This window comes from Budorcas taxicolor, chromosome 2, assembly GCF_023091745.1.
Source record: "Budorcas taxicolor isolate Tak-1 chromosome 2, Takin1.1, whole genome shotgun sequence".
Taxonomy (NCBI): Eukaryota; Metazoa; Chordata; class Mammalia; order Artiodactyla; family Bovidae; genus Budorcas; species Budorcas taxicolor.
In genome coordinates this window covers 1,310,905-1,323,778 of record NC_068911.1, presented here as the reverse complement: position 1 = coordinate 1,323,778, position 12,874 = coordinate 1,310,905, and the positions used below count along the sequence as shown (strand labels likewise).

The window sequence follows — 12,874 nt, the reverse complement described above, 5'->3', positions numbered from 1 at the left end:
CGATCCTGCGCCGGTGATGAGCGCGGCACCATCCCGGCGGTGTCACCAAGGAAACGGGACCCGACTCCGGTCCTGAGATCAGGTTATACTAATGAGAGTCTGTGACTTTTAACAGAACCCGTCGGGGACAGGCCGAGACTGACAGTGTAACAGCAGGCGAGCTCCTGGAGCAGAGAGCAGACACGACCAAAAGCCAGGCGGGGTGGCCACCGACTGCGCGCCTGAGTGGCTGGGGCGGTCACGGAGGGAAAACAAGCGGGCGGCAGCAGTGGCGGGACGGGGCGCCACGGGCGACAGGTGCGGGCTCCCCAGGGCTCCAGGGCTCCAGAGCAAGGCTTAGGGAGACGGCGCTCACGGAGAAACGCGCGCGCAGGCGACCCCGAGGTTTCGCCGTCTGCGAACTTGCCCTCTTGCTCAAGTTCACCCGTGACGCCAAGATCAGCGCCTAGGCGCTCTCCCCGCCGCCCGTACCGACGGCCCTGCGGCTCCGGCGCCCCTGCGGCTCCGCGCCCCGCGCGGGGAAACGCCCAGCCGCGCCCAGTGCGCCCGCGCGGACGGGCCTGGCCGTGACTCGGCGGCTCCGAGAAGCCGCGCGACTGTTCGCGAAGAGGCGGGGCGTGCGCGGGCGGCGGAGGACGCGATTGGTCGGCGCGCGGTGACGTATCGGCGCGCGGCGGGAACGCCTCGCCGCGGCAGGGCGCGATTGGTCGGCGCGCGGTGACGTACCGGGGGCGCGCCGGGAACGCCTCGCCGCGGCAGGGCGCGATTGGTCGGCGCGCGGTGACGTATCGGCGCGCGCCGGGAACGCCCGCCCGGCGGTAGCGCGCGGGCCCGGCGGCTGCGGATAAATGGCCCGGAGGCCGGGCGCCGCGATGCCGCTCCTCGGTGGGCTCGGGCCGGCCGCGCTCGTCGCTCGGGCTCTGGTCTTCGCCTCCCTTGGCCTCGTTCGCCGCGGCCGACGGCGGACGGGAGGTTCGAGCTCTCGGGCTCCGCCGCCTTCCACTCTCCTCGGCGGCTGCCCGGGCCTCTTGCAGGGGCCGGGCGGGGGCCCGGCCGGGCTGCAGACCTCGGACGGCAGCGCGCCCGTGTCCCGGCACACCGGGGCTCTCGCCCCGCGGACGCGTCGCCGACAGCGCGACCACGGCGGGACTGAGGTGGGTCTCTGGTCGGTCCTCGATGGAGCGGTTCCCGCACACCCGCTCGGTGTCGCTGACCCCTGGAGCCGAGAGGCGCGCGCGAAGCTGCCGTGGGACGCCGAGCGAGCGGGTCCTGGGGAAGGAACTCCAGAATAGAGGAAATGAGGGTCGGGCAGGGTGAGGCGGGCGTGAGTGACGCTCTAACCCGAGGCCTGAGGGCAGGAGCGGGCGTGAGCCGTGGCCAGAGTGTCCCGGGCACCGGGGACACCCCCGGGAGCGGAGAGAGCCGACGGGCGAGCCCGGAGAAGGCCCTGGGGACGTGGACTCGGAGGGACCGGAGCTCGAGAGTGGGTGCCTGATGCGAGGGGAGCCTGCGAGGCGCCCCGGGGATTCGGTTTTCGCTCAAGTGCAGTGGCCTCGCCGTTCCTATGCCTGTTTTCCACTGGTGAGTTAACTTCTTGCCCTTCCCCCTGTCAACTCCAGGCTGATGGTCGTTAAGGAGTAAATTCTAAGTAAAACTCAGTGCATCAGGGAGTTAGAGCAAGAGGGGACCGAGTGGAATCTCTCCGGGCTCCTGCAGTTAATTAATGGGATTTAGCACCTGGTAACGGAGTTTTGTTTATGTCAACAATATATTCAGTAGATGAAATGGGGATTTAAAGTTCACCAAGGCTGAAACTTCCTTTGGTGACTGTGCGAATTGAATATGAGATGTTCTCGTCAATATGAATCAAAGTATGGATTAATGAAAACCTAAATTCGGGTTGAGCTTCATAAGCTAGAAATTAAAAGGACTGAAAAACAACGTTTTAGTGGGGTTAATTCTGAAGGAGCTGGTACTTACCCTAAGACGACTATTTTCTTTTTTGCTAAAAGACGGGAGTTGTGAGGCTTTAGTCCCCTGTGGGAGCCCAGCTGACTTGGGCATTTACAATGTGTGTTTACTTTGATCAGCTGTATGATATAAATCCTGGTGACTGAAATTCAGGCCATCGTTGCTTTTCTCCTGAGTTTTTCTGATTCTTGCAGGTGACGTTCTACTCTGCCGTCTGTGTTTCGGACACGTTCTTACAATGGAGTTCCTTGATTTGGGGAAGCACTGTTCAGAGAAAGCGTGCAAGCAGCTAGGTAAGCACTTTTGAGAGAACCGCAGCAGAAGTTGGGCGTTTTGTCATCTGCGTGCCGGGAGAACCGGCCGCTGTCTTTGTTAGCTGATGTCCTTTGGGTCTTGGCCTTTGGGGCTCTTCAGCAATGAGGTGCTGGACTGAGGTTGAGGCTCTGTACAGCCCGGTAGGAGGCTGGCTGCCAGCGCTGGGTGGATGAAGAGCGCTGCTTAGACACTCAGGTGCCCCCTGAGCTGAGATCTCTCTGGAAAGGGTAGCTGTACCCATTCTGCAATGTTGCTGGCATTGTGAAATTCACGGGTCCCAATTATTTTATTCTCTTGTAATACCTCGAGGATGTGTCTGATAGGCGTTATATGAACTCAGGGAAGGTAAATACTTGTTTAATAACGACGTATGATTATTTTGTTCTAGTCTTTAAAGCACTTCACTGTTTTTTTATAGATTTTCTTCCGTTAAAATGTGACGCGTGTAAACAAGATTTGTGTAAAGATCAGTTACCTATGCTGCATATAAGGGTCCCCTTGCATTCACCAAGGTAATCGATCACACTTCTTTCTGAAGATTCTGATCCTCCTTCTCCAGAGCTGCGCTGCCCGAGGTAGTGGGCGCGAGCATGTAGCCGAAGCTCAGCTGGAGTGAAAGGAGCGGTAAAGTCCTGTTAGGATTCGGTTAGTCCTGTGTGGACAGGGCAGGGAGGGGCGTCCACCTTCCCAGGAAGCTCGGGCCGCGCAGCTCGAAAACCACAGGTTATTCTTGGGGGTTCCTGGAATCAGTCTCAGTATCCAGACCGTCAAAGCTTACTTAACATGTTGAAACATTTAGTTTAGCCAGCACTCTGCTGGTTCCCCATGGTGGCAGCTCAGATGTGCAGATGGTGGCCTTTCAGGCTTAGAGCAGTGTCGGCTGTGGTCTGGGCCCTCGCTGATCCATGGGGGCGGGGGAGGGTGACTCATGTTCGCCCAGCACCAAGGACCAGGCGAAACTGTGGTTTTGTTCACTTGACCTTCCTGTTTCCCTGGATAGGGTGAGTCTGCCTAGAGATGACTCAGCATTGCTTGCTTGCTTAACTCGCCCACGGGCCAGCTGCGGGAGTGCCCCGGGTGGCGTTCAGCTCCGATTCCAGGCACTCGGGTTACCTGTCACCCGCCCACATCAGCATCACCTCAGCGTGCTCCCGAGTGAAGCCAGCCCGGCCTGGCCCTGAGGGATCGCTCCCCAGTGGAGCCAGCCCGGCCTGGCCCTGAGGGGTCGCTCCCCAGTGAAGCCAGCCCGGCCTGGCCCTGAGGGGTCGCTCCCCAGTGAAGCCAGCCCGGCCTGGCCCTGAGGGGTCGCACCCCAGTGAAGCCAGCCTGGCCTGGCCCTGAGGGGTCGCTCCCGAGTGAAGCCAGCCCGGCCTGGCCCTGAGGGGTGCTGACCGAGCCAGGTGCTCCGCTGCTGCGTGCCCTGCTGCGCCCGTCCAGAGCCCCCCGTCCTGGGCTTGGTGGGTGGCCACATCTGCCCGTGTGGGCATGGCGGAAGCCCCCTGAGCATCGGGAGGGCCGCTGGCAGGCAGGGCCGCGGCTCCTCAGCTGGCGTTTGCTCCTGGCAGCCCTGCCCGCCCTGGAGGCATCAGCTTCTCCATTCACTCCTGGTGCTGGACAGACGGCCCTGCCGTCCCAAGGCTGGCCATCCGGACTGCCCGCCTGCTACCCTCCTGGGTGGCCTCGCCGGCTCTCCTCGGGGTGTCTCTGCGGGCGGGTGTTTGTCCGTTGGGCAGTGGCTCCCCTGGGGTCCGCCCGAGCTGACTGCCAGTCCTCCCGTGAGGGTGAGGCCGGCGTCCGTGACGGTGCCGCGGTCCTTTCTGTCGTGTGCGTGAGTTTGGTTCTCTGATCAGCCCTGTCGTCTCACGCTTGTTGTTTAGGATGGCCGGGTCCCGGTGTGCCCACTCTGTAACGGCCCTGTCCCAGTGAGACGGGAGGAGAGCCCCGATGCGGCGGCCGGAGCGCACGTGGATGGAGGCTGCCGGCGCCCCCCGGGCAGGAGACAGAAGGCGAGGCAGGTGCCGCGTCCTCGGCGGAGAGGTAGAGTTAGGCCCTGACGGTCGTTGGTGGGCGACAGGGAGGCCTGCGGGCTGCGGTCCTCGGGGTCGCAAGCAGCTGGACACAGCTGAGCGGCTGAACTGAACAATTTGCCGAGTGTTTCTCCTGGACTGTGAGCGGCGAGGGCTCACAAGCATATTTCCTCATTATCAGGGTCTATGCTAGGATTTGCTTTCCTTACAGGAATCTCACTGTTTCTCTGAAGGCGGAAAGTTAGCGTGGTTTCTAGGAATCCCTGCCCATGTGCACTTTGTTCCTGAGCTCCCAGGAGGCAGCGCAGCACGCTCTGATGGCGTGCAGACCCCAGCGCCCGTCTGTCCGTCGGGAGCGGGCATGGGGCCGCCTGCCTTCCCCGCTGCTGCGGGGCCCGGGCACCCTTGCTCCGGCGGCGCTCCTGGCACTCGTGGGCGCTGGCAGTTTTCACCTTCCTGCTGCTGCTCGGGGGTGCCTGTGAGCCACCGCGTTCCTTGTCCCGGTGTGGCAGCCTCACGCTGGCTGAGCCTCGCAGACTGGGAGCCCTGGGCCCGCGCCTGCTCTGCCCGCGCTCCTCTGTGCTGGCCCTGCTGGGCCGGCCTGTTCTCCCCCAAGTTCCCGTCTCTGTGTCCCCGTGTGGGTGCTCGGTGCTGGGTCCTGGTCACTCAGGCTCGCGGCGGTCAGGGCAGCTCTGCTGTGGGGAGGGGGTCTCCTGGAGGCACAGCCTCCTCCTGCCCCCGCCCCCCACCCTGCAAGCCTCCACACCAGCTTGCAGGGGTTCACGTCTGCTGAGCGCGTCCTGCTTGTCCGTGAGCTTTCCCTAAAGGTGGGGCTGTTCCTTTCATCTTTTGCCGTTTTGCGTTCATCCCTTTTCAGAACATCTCTTGGCCACTGTAGAGCTTCAGGCGGAGTCGGAGCCGCCACCCATGACCACCTCTGTGTCTGAGGAGCCCCGGGCTGGCTGCGGCCTGTCCCGCCCTCAGAGAACGGGCTCGCGGGCCTCCCGCATGGCGCCGCGCCGCGCGCTCCCCGGGCCGACCAGTGGTCCTCCGGGATGTGGACTGCGCGGCCCCCTCTCTCAGCCTCCAGCGCGTCTCCAGGCCCCGCTCCTGTGAGGCCGAGTCGCCGTCTGCCGCCGTGGGTTCTGGCTTCCGGTCCTCGGCCGTCTCCGTGTGCTCCAGCCGCTCCCTGCTTCCCGCGCTCAGTGCAGGACAAAGTCGATTATGACAGCCTGGAGCAGAAGGCGAAGCCTGCCCTGAGCCTCTGCCCCAGGCTCTCTGCTCGGTCCCTGCCCGCCGCTCCTTGCTGTCCCCTGCACTCGGCCACTGCCTGCCTTGGTGGAAGGCCGCCCCTGGCTGCTGGCCCTGCCTCCTCCCTTGCGCCTGCACAGTTGGGAGTGTCTGGCAGCTTAGGTCACCCAGAGGCCCCCGCCGGAGCACAGGCGCCGCTGGCCCCGGGCCCCCGCTGGCTCCCCTCACGCTGCGTGGCCTTCTCCCGTGACCGTCTGCTCCCACCCCCATCTCGTCTCTCTCTGGGAGCGCCCCCGGCACCAAGTGCTGGCTGCTGGCTCTGTGTGTGTCTGTTAAGTTTCCTGCACGCTTAGTTAGCATTTTTCTGTTTACCTGACAGGTCTCAGTGAAAGCCCAGCGCCTTCATACTGTTAAGAACTGTTGTGGGTTGAGGGTTGAGGGTCTTACTTGGGGGCTTGCTGAGTGATCGCTCAGCGAGGCGGTTGGGACATTGAAGTGACTTGTGCTTTCCCAGGTGTTTATGTGCCGGTGCTCCAGAGAGGGCTGCAGGAGAGAGATGCTGCGGGTGGCGTGTGAGGAGTGCAGCGGCAGCCTCTGCCTCCAGCACAGACGCCCTCTGGACCACGGCTGCGCCTGCAGGGGCCACCCCGGCAGCTTAGCCGGGTGAGGACGGCCTCACTTAGCCTACGCGTTGGGACCACCTGGACCTGGAATTGAGTCCCACGCTCAGCTGTAGGGGCGCAGTATTCGCTGTGGGGTTTGGGTGAATATGATCTAAATTAAAAGTGGACTCAATTGAAGCTGGATTCTAGTCGTTGTCTGCTGGGACCTCAGTTCTGAAGCTAGAAGCCGCGCTCATGGTGCCGGGGGGCGGGGGCGGGCTCCTTTCTGGGGCTGCGGGGAGGGTGGTCCCCGTCTCCCTGGGGCCCCCTGGCCTGTGGATGCGTCACCCTGATCTCTGCCTCCTGTGGCGTTCTCTCTGCGGTGGTCGCCAAGCGTCCCCTTGGCAGCCCAGCAGCCTGTGGGGCCAGACAGTGACCCCCTCCCTGCACTGTGAGCTCGGCTTCACACGCTGTCAGCCGCCTGCCCTCCCCGTGGGCCTGGGGTTGCCGTAGTCCAGCCGCCTCCTGATGGCAGCCCAGCCCCTCCACTGGCTGGCAGCCAGGAGAGCCCCCTCGGGAATGTGGACCATCTGCCCCCACCTGAAGCCGGGTCCCCTGCTGCCTCCTGTGACCGTCTCTCGTGGCGTCTGCCTGAACCAGGCAGAGGGTCCCCTCATCCCCACGCGTGTGGCCTCCGTGCTAGAGGTGAGGAGTTGGCAGAATGCTGGCCTGAGCCTTCCCCACAGGTGCTTGGAACCCAGGCTGTCGGTTTCCCGCGAGGGGCTGGGCGGCTGGCCGACCCGGCGCTTCAGGCGTGGCCCAGGACAGGTCGGGGGGACGGTCACGCTAAGCACTCACGGCGCGGCTCCTGCCTGGCCGCTGGGGCTCTGAGCCCCCGTCCTGGCCAGACGGGGGAGAGGGCGTGCGCCAGCCTGCAGGCTCCTCAGTCCCGGGTGACCCCGAGAGGCACTTCACCGCTGGCGTCTGAAGCCCTGTGGGTGGCGAATGTTCTGTGCGTGACTGCCCACTTCTAGTTAATCCTGACAAACCTAAAAACAAGCAGTTTTCTTCTCTTTCAGGTTCAAAGTAAAGTGATGGCGTGGCTGATCCTGCCCAGACGGGCCTGCTCGCGTGCGTGCCCCGCCCCTCGTGCTCCAGCAGGCCCCTGCTTCCCATGCGGGCAGCTCTGGCCTGGGCGCCAGTCGTGGGCTTCTGTCTCTCAGACCACCGACAGCGAGCCACACGCCGTCTTCCCACGTGGCTCCTGTGATCGGCCATCCGAGCCCAGGTGGAGGGGGACCGCCTCCCCTGTTGGGTCCTTGTCCAGGTGTCCCCCCGCCCACCACTCCTGATCCAGAGAGGACAGCCGTGACCCTCTGACTACAGGCGTTGTGGTGACGCCAGGAGAGCCCTCGTCTCCTGGGACCTCGGGCACCAGGAAACCGGAGGAAGAGAAATGCTGTCTGGTTGGGTCCCCATCGTAACCCACAGGGCACGCAGCCGGGGTCACCCTTTGCTTGCTGGGTTCGGAGCCTCAGGACACGGTGGAGGGCAGCGTGTTGGGTCCCCAGTCCGCAGGTGGGAGATGCGGCTGTTTGTGGCCCTCCTCTGGTTAGTGGTGGCAGGTCTAGGCCGCTGGCTCTCAGATGTGCCAGGATCGCCCGGGGGCCTGTGAGCAGCGCAGCCCCACCCTGCCCGCGTTCCTGATGCCGTGGGTCTCAGGGCCGCGTGCATGAAGCACTCCGTGGGGTCTGGGTCTACGTGGCGGCCACTCGCCGGTGTTAGGAAGCAGCGTTGAGTGTCGGGAACTTGAGTGTGTATCTTCTCAACTGCAAGGTTTATGCCATCTAGACACAGATCACGTCTGTCTCAGGAGAGGTTAATGTCCAAACTGACTCTGTAGAGCTGGGTTTTGAAGACCATACCAAAAAAAAAAAGCTCGTTACAAATATTTACAGGTTGAAATAGTATTTTGGATATAATGGATTAAATAAAGTATTAAAGTGAATTTTACTTGTTTTTTTTCTGTTTTAATCGTGGCTACAGGAATTCTAAAAGCAGGTAGAGGGCATGCGTCCTGTTTCTCAGCACTGTCCTGGATCGCCCAGACCAAAGGGCAAGGATGAGCCACGCTGTCAGTGACTGTCCGCTTATGGGAGTGCACTCACGTTTCTCAGCTTAGACGTGGAATGTTTAAGTGTATTTAGGGCCTTTCTGAGAAGCTAGCGTTTTCCTGAAGGCCCCGTGTGAAGAGATGCTGCGATGGTGTGGAGGGCGAAGGTCAGGACAGCAGGCGTCTGCCGGGCAGTCCCTGTCGCCGTTTATGGAGGTCGAGGTCCCCTAGGGCCTGGGCATGTCGCTGCCCCGATGCTTTGCTCCTTAGGGCGCGTTGCTGTGCTGGAGGGGCGTGTCTCAGAGCTGGGTGAGTGCCGGGGTCCAGCCCCCGTGGGTCCAGGGTAATTCAAAGGGGAGAGGGAGTAGGCGTCTTAGGAAAGAACTTATTTAATTATAGACAGATTAGAAAATCGTGTAGTAGGAAATATTAGTGGAGAAAAAGGCTGAATAACTTGGTTTACGTGGAAAACCAATAAAACTCCAAGGCAAGGAATTTGCACCATCTACGTAGGCCACCGGCGCCCGCTTGAATAGCGGAGGGTGCCCCGCCTTGGGCTCCCTCTCGCGCGGGTCTTAGAAGCCTGGGCAAGTAAGTAGACATGGCGAGCATCCACGCTCCAGATGGGAATTCAGCCAGAAGGGGAAAGAAAGAACGACACGGGGGAATCAGTCTTTCCAGAAACTGATCCAATTTCTTTATTTTCAGGTTTGCTTATATACTTTTTGTTATACATAGAGATGAGTACAGAGTCACGCGGGGTCAGCAGACCTGACCCTTGTCAAAATCAGGTGCTTCATATAAAAGTATACAAAGGTCTTAGGGGTTTTACAACATCTTCTGGCCGTGAGGCCGGCTGACATGTTATGGCCCTTTCTGATAACAGTCAGTCAACCAGAAAACTTATTTTTTCCAGGGGTGATTTTTTCTTAAACTAGGCGCCACCCTCCGAAGGTACCAGATAAAGTTGCATTCCTATAGGGTGAGGGTGCAGGGGGTTATAATCAAGAAAAGGAATTTACTTAGCCTAAGGTTTAACATGATTAATCTCAAAGGTTAATACTTATTTCTCCCATATGCTGGTTATTATAAGGGCAGGGGATATGGAGATTTAGCTGCAAATATTGGCTCAACAAATGAAAAACCCTTCACCAATATAATTCCTAATCAACCCAGTATACTATACTAATAATTTTCTAACTTCTCAAAAGAGTCTGTATTTAGAAAGTTTACAGCATCTCGTGTCTCTCACGGTTGGGAGGCTGTAAAGAATCACATGTGGCCGGACGAACCTGCTCAGGCAGGCTAGAGAACCTTCAGAGGAGTCCGTAAGTTGAAACACTCCTGTCACGCCCAGGAATTTTTATTAACTTGGAGCTGCAAGTTAACTCCTCTGAAAGAGGTGGTGGGGAACAGCCCCCCGTAAAGTCAGAGGTGTAGGTGAGAGCATGAAACAGTAAAGTAGGCACTCTGGTTTCGGGGGCAGATGCTCGGGAACAGGGGGTCTCCTGAGGCTCCGTCCCGCCTTTGCGTAATGCCGAGCCTCCTTCCTCATGACCTTTGCCACGGGCAGAGTTCCTCACGCTGGCTCCCGGCAGGTGAGAGGTCCCAAGTTGGCCTCCAGGAGGTCACACCAATTTCCTCCCCATCAGTTTCCCTGCACCCCCATCGGCTGTTCCACGGGCTCCGTTTTCTCCTAGTGATGAAAATGTGGTGTCATCAGCCGTTCTGCCTTGATGAGCAGAATTGAGCGTTAGTTCTGAGAATTCCTTGTGGACGTGATGACATCCCAAAGGATGGGGAAGCCACAATTCAAGTTACTGTAGGAAGTGCTGACATTGAGAGTTCTGAGTGCCCCTTTATGAGTCTGCGTGCGTTTTTGAGAGAAGGCTGTGCTCCCTGCCTCAGCTGCTGGGCGTGCCCTGGAGCGTGCTGTGGTGTCGGCAGTGGTTCCCTCACCTGTGAGTGCCTGGGCCTCGGTGCCCGGCGCTGGGCCCACCACCACCCGGCTGCAGGAGGAGGGTCAGGCTGGCCTCAGCAAGTCCACGCGTCTCTTGAGAGGGTCTGGCCCGTGTCAGGGAAGGGAGAGCCTTGGGGCAGCTGAGCGTGTTCTCCCGCCGCCTGGGGTCTTAAGCACGTGCAGCCACACCTTCCCTGCTGCCATTGTCCTGCCTCTGCGTTACGAGCTGCGCGCAGGGCCAGGCTGCCTGCCCAGTGCTCCGTGTCCAGTGAGCAGTCCTGCCGGCCGAGCTGGTGCGAGGCTGCAGTATCAGACGTGCCCACAAGGTGTCACCAGAGGGCCCCTGAGAACAAGGGAGCCTGCGACCAGGACCTTGGTTCTGCAGGCAGCTGCATCCAGGCGCCAGGAGGGGCACGACCCGTCAGCCCCAAGTCCGTCTCTGCAGGTCGTCCCTGTTCAGAGGGATTGGGGTTTTTCAAGTGTGTTTTTAAAATCTATTTGTATTGGATTTACCTGCTTCCCAGTCTTGTTTCTACTGTACAGCAAAGTGAGTCGGCTGTGTGTGCACATAGCCTCCGTTTTGGACTCCCTTCCCAGTCAGGGTACCACGGAGCCCTCAGTAGCATTTCCCGCGCTGCCCAGGAGGTTGCCATCACTCACCGGTGTCACGCGCCGTGTCGGTAGTGTGTGCACGTCCGTCCCCGTCTCCCAGTCCTTGCCCTGCCCTTCCCCCTCGTTCCCATGCTTGTTCTTGGTCAGGCTTCTATGGCCCAATCTGGAAGGTGGGTTCTGAAGTGAGTTTCCGAAGCGGTCTCCGTTTTCCAGGTTTGAAGCTGCTCAGCGAGGACTGTGGACGTGGGCCTAGCCCTGCAGCTGCCCTGAGACAGGGGTGCCGGGGGTGTCAGGAAGGCGGCAGGAGGGAGACAAGTCTGACCTTCCCACCTGGTCGAGTGTGAACGTCTGAGGGTAAGTGCTGACTTACTGCAAGGCTGTGGTCAGCCACCGCTGTGTGCCGCACGAGGGGAGTGGGCGGCGTGGAAGAGCCGAGGGGAGCGGGGAGGGGCTTCGAGGGGAGCGGGGGCCGCGGTCGGGGTGCGTGCAGGCGGTTGGTCTTCAGTCCTCCCAGTGGCCAGGTGAGCGAGCTCGGAAGTGGCCGTGCTCCAGGCGAGCCTTCCCGTGAGACTCCAGCCCTAGTGCCACCTCGGCCCAGCTTGTGGGGGCCCCTGAGGCCGAGCACAAAGCTAAGTCATGCCCATGTGCCCACCGTGCAGATGCTGTGAGATCATAAATGTCTGCAGCTGAGTTGTGTGGATGTGCTGTGCAGAGACAGCCCACCACCGGAGGGGCCACAACGGGGCCACTTCGGCACCATCGCTCGGTCCCCTGGTGCTGGGAGGCGGCGTGGGCCACGTTTAACACGGCTGTCACTCATTTACAGGGTGACTTGGAAGTCGCTGGTTTTGAGTGGGGCCCAAAGGAAGAGGTCAGTTTGTAGTACAGACGGTCCTGCACTTGGGTCACGAAACTCAGAAGACCTGAGAACCACACGCCTGCCTAAGCAGCTCCCGATGCGCTGTGGGCACGGTAGAGACGCAGTTGAGGCTGAGCCCCTGACGGGGGCGCCGTGTTAGCCCGTGACTGTGGGACCCTGGGCCAGGTCCATTTCACCTGCACCATTAATCAAAGTCGTTTTAAGACTTTCTCTTCCTCGAGGCCTCACGGGGCCTGGACGATGAGATGCTCACCTGAGTTGTTTCCCAGGAGCTTGGAGTCAGCTGGGCCGGGTTCCAGCTGAGCTGGTTAAGAGTGGACAGGACCTCCGAGCCTCCAGGGGGCAAGCACGAGTCTCCTCTCCACGACCTCTGACGTCAGAGCTGAGAACCTCACCCCTAGTCTCTAAATGCCTCTGCGTTTGAACCTGCAGAGGCCTGTGGTGAGGTTAGCACCTTCACGGACCGAGATTATCCCAGCTTTGGCCCATCTCCCTGCACTCCCCACCCATCCGACCTCAGGCCGGCCTGCTTCTCCGTCCCATAAGTACCCTGGGCCCCTTGCCTTCGCGGAGGTGGAGCTAAGGTTTGTTGTTCCCTCTCCCGGCGTGGCTGATTTCCTGCGGACTTCGGCATTTTGGCTAGCTGTGCTTCCAGCAAAGTGAGCCTGGTCGGGCAGCAGCTGAAGCAGTCCGTTTTCAGGCCCACGAGGCTCTGTTGGGCGGGTGTGGCGCAGCCCAGTGCACACTGACGGTGCTGATTTTCTTGGTTTTCTGTCCCATTGTTTGTCTCCGGTATGTAGCCGTTTTCTGTTGACTAGCGGTCCTGCTATATGAGCAGTTTCCGTTTGGGGTGTGGGACCTGATGGTCTTCTAAACTTGGCCTTTTCCTCTTTCAGCCCACAAGCAGCACCAACAGTAAATCCTGAATCGCTCAAATGCAGTTTCAGAAATTGAGATGAATTCAAGGTGACGTTTACGCATTGCCTGCAAGAGCTGGTCACTCTTTATATTCATGCCTACAGTGTAGCCTTTCAGGATTTCAATGCAAAGATGTGACGCTTACAAGAACCCTTCCTCTTGGCAGCCCTAGCCTGCAAAGCTGACAAAATCTTTGTTCACATTCTCAGCCTTTCAGTTTCTTCC

The 12,874-nt window shown here is 60.2% G+C and overlaps 2 protein-coding genes across 2 annotated transcripts in view; both read left to right on the top strand.

The window, feature by feature from the left end:
* The window catches only part of ZFAND2A (zinc finger AN1-type containing 2A), a 41,088-nt gene extending 33,883 nt beyond the window's left edge, over positions 1-7,205 (top strand). Inside the window, 6 exon segments of the mRNA XM_052662934.1 lie at positions 2,166-2,264; positions 2,705-2,755; positions 2,758-2,798; positions 4,164-4,301; positions 6,079-6,227; positions 6,913-7,205. Coding sequence (XP_052518894.1) covers positions 2,166-2,264; positions 2,705-2,755; positions 2,758-2,798; positions 4,164-4,301; positions 6,079-6,227; positions 6,913-7,057 — 623 coding nt within the window. The 3' untranslated portion in view covers positions 7,058-7,205.
* Positions 7,206-12,218: 5,013 nt separating this feature from the next.
* The window catches only part of C2H7orf50 (chromosome 2 C7orf50 homolog), a 67,351-nt gene continuing 66,695 nt past the window's right edge, over positions 12,219-12,874 (top strand). Inside the window, exon 1 of the mRNA XM_052662956.1 lies at positions 12,219-12,315. The gene's annotated coding sequence lies outside the window, so the exon portion shown is untranslated. The remainder of the gene's footprint in view (positions 12,316-12,874) is intronic.